General features: G+C 43.1%; 1 protein-coding gene across 1 annotated transcript; it reads left to right on the top strand.

The window, feature by feature from the left end:
* The first annotated feature begins 251 nt into the window (after positions 1-251).
* LOC105556595 (uncharacterized protein K02A2.6-like) lies at positions 252-1677 on the top strand. The gene has a single exon (XM_012003691.1). It carries the CDS (start codon positions 286-288, stop codon positions 1234-1236), a length of 951 nt encoding a protein of 316 aa, XP_011859081.1. The 5' UTR covers positions 252-285; the 3' UTR covers positions 1237-1677.
* The last annotated feature ends 307 nt before the right edge of the window (positions 1678-1984 follow it).

The raw sequence follows: 1984 nt of genomic DNA, 5'->3' as shown, positions 1-1984 counted from the left end.
AGTGTGCTCGTGCTCGAGGGTAGTACGCTAGAAAGAACTCTATCCGTTTGTCAGGATCGCGATGATGAGGTCCGGAGAATACGCGACGGGCTCGAGAAGGGCGACGTAAAATATTACGAGTTGCGAGACGGAATAGTCTACCGAAAGGAGAAAAATAAGAAACTATTGTTCTATGTTCCGCGTCCGATGGAGTCAAACGTGATTCGAACGTGTCACGACGACCTAGGTCACGTAGGGGTCGACAATGTTATCGAGAACATTGCGAGGGTCTAGTGGTTTCCTCAAATGCGGGCGAAGGTGCGTGAGTATATAAATAATTGTCTTAGGTGTATCGAGTTCTCTCCGCCGAGCGGTAAAGCGGAAGGATATTTGCATGGCATACCGAAGGAAAATGTACCGTTTGCGACTATACATCTTGACCATATAGGCCCGCTAGAGAAAACGGGAAAGGGCTATCGGCACTTGTTGGTGATCATCGACGCATTCACCAAATTTATCAGGTTGTATCCATGTAAATCTACGACGACGGAAGAAACGATAAAGCATTTGGGCGATTATGTTCGCGCGTATAGTAGACCGAGGCGTTTGATATCCGATCGTGGTACATGCTTCACCTCTGAAGTGTTTGAAGAATTTGTAAGATCCGAAACAATAGAGCATGTCCTGGTAGCCGTAAGCACGCCCAGGGCGAATGGGCAAGTCGAGCGATACAATAGAATGATCACTCCTATGCTTGCGAAGTTGTGTGAGGCACCGTCTAGGTGGGACCGCGTGCTAGACAAGATCGAATTTTCGATAAATAACACTGTGTGTCGCGTGACCGGCGAGACCCCGACGCGTTTGTTATTTGGTATCGAACAGCGAGGTCACGCGAACGACTCGCTTCGAGAAATAATCGAAAGAAATGTTAATGTCGAGCGAAATTTGGACGCACTCAGAGAAAAGGCGAGCAGAAAACTTAACGAGGAGCAACGCAAAGGCACCGAACGTTATAATTTAAGAAGAAAGGCGGCGCGTAAATACACAGTTGGCGAGTATGTCGAGATCCGTAACGTCGAAACAGCGGCTGGAATTAATAAAAAATTGATACCGAAGTACAAAGGCCCTTATGTGATAAAGAAAGTTTTGGATCACGATCGTTACGTGGTGGTCGACATTGAAGGCTTTCAATTGACACAGCGACCGTATATGGGAGTATTAGCGCCGGACCAGATGTGTCCTTACATACATTCTTAAGCAGTGCAAATTTTATTGTAATTTAATAAGTGTGTTAGTTTTAAAGATAACGATTCACCGGGTCGGTCAAATAATCAGAATGGCCGAGCTGTAGGCGTTTTATATAATTTCGTTAGAAGACGTTCGTTGTTTTGCGTTACTAATTCCAAACCGACACGGAACGGTGTTTGCCCGCGATAATGTTTAGATGATCGGCTGTGTTCGTCTTTCGGCTTTTGACCGAATGTGTTTAGACCGAACGATCGTTATATTCTCGAGAACACTAAAGGTCGGAGCGGGTTGGGGAGAGTCGGTGTGTTCAACACTATCCCCAATTTGTAAGTGATTCGGATTGGCTCCTCATCGAGGAGTAGGAGAAACAAGAAAAGGAATATAGAGAGCAGGATCAGGGAGGATATCAGAGTCGTCTTCCCGCGCGTCTAAAAGATTGTAACATAGATATAATTCCCGACCGACTGTCCTGACAAAGTGAATAAATATATTTCACAGAGCGAACATTTCATAATTTATTGTGGAATCGAAAAGAATCCCCCACAACTAATTAAATTAAAATTGACCGTCTCAAAGTTGTAAAAGAAATTGTTAAAGTTTACTCTGTTACACGAAATATTACGTGCAAAACACGTTAAAAATATTATTACATGTAACAATATAATTCGTTGTGATATTATTACATGTCAAATATTATTTACACATATTATTATGTTTTAGAATATTAATATTTGCGTTTGCAAACGCAAATGGTGGC

This window comes from Vollenhovia emeryi, unplaced genomic scaffold (assembly GCF_000949405.1).
Source record: "Vollenhovia emeryi isolate VEMERY1.0 unplaced genomic scaffold, V.emery_V1.0 DF939908.1, whole genome shotgun sequence".
NCBI lineage: Eukaryota > Metazoa > Arthropoda > Insecta > Hymenoptera > Formicidae > Vollenhovia > Vollenhovia emeryi.
Note: the sequence above shows the minus strand (reverse complement) of the source record. Positions and strands in the feature narration are given on the sequence as shown.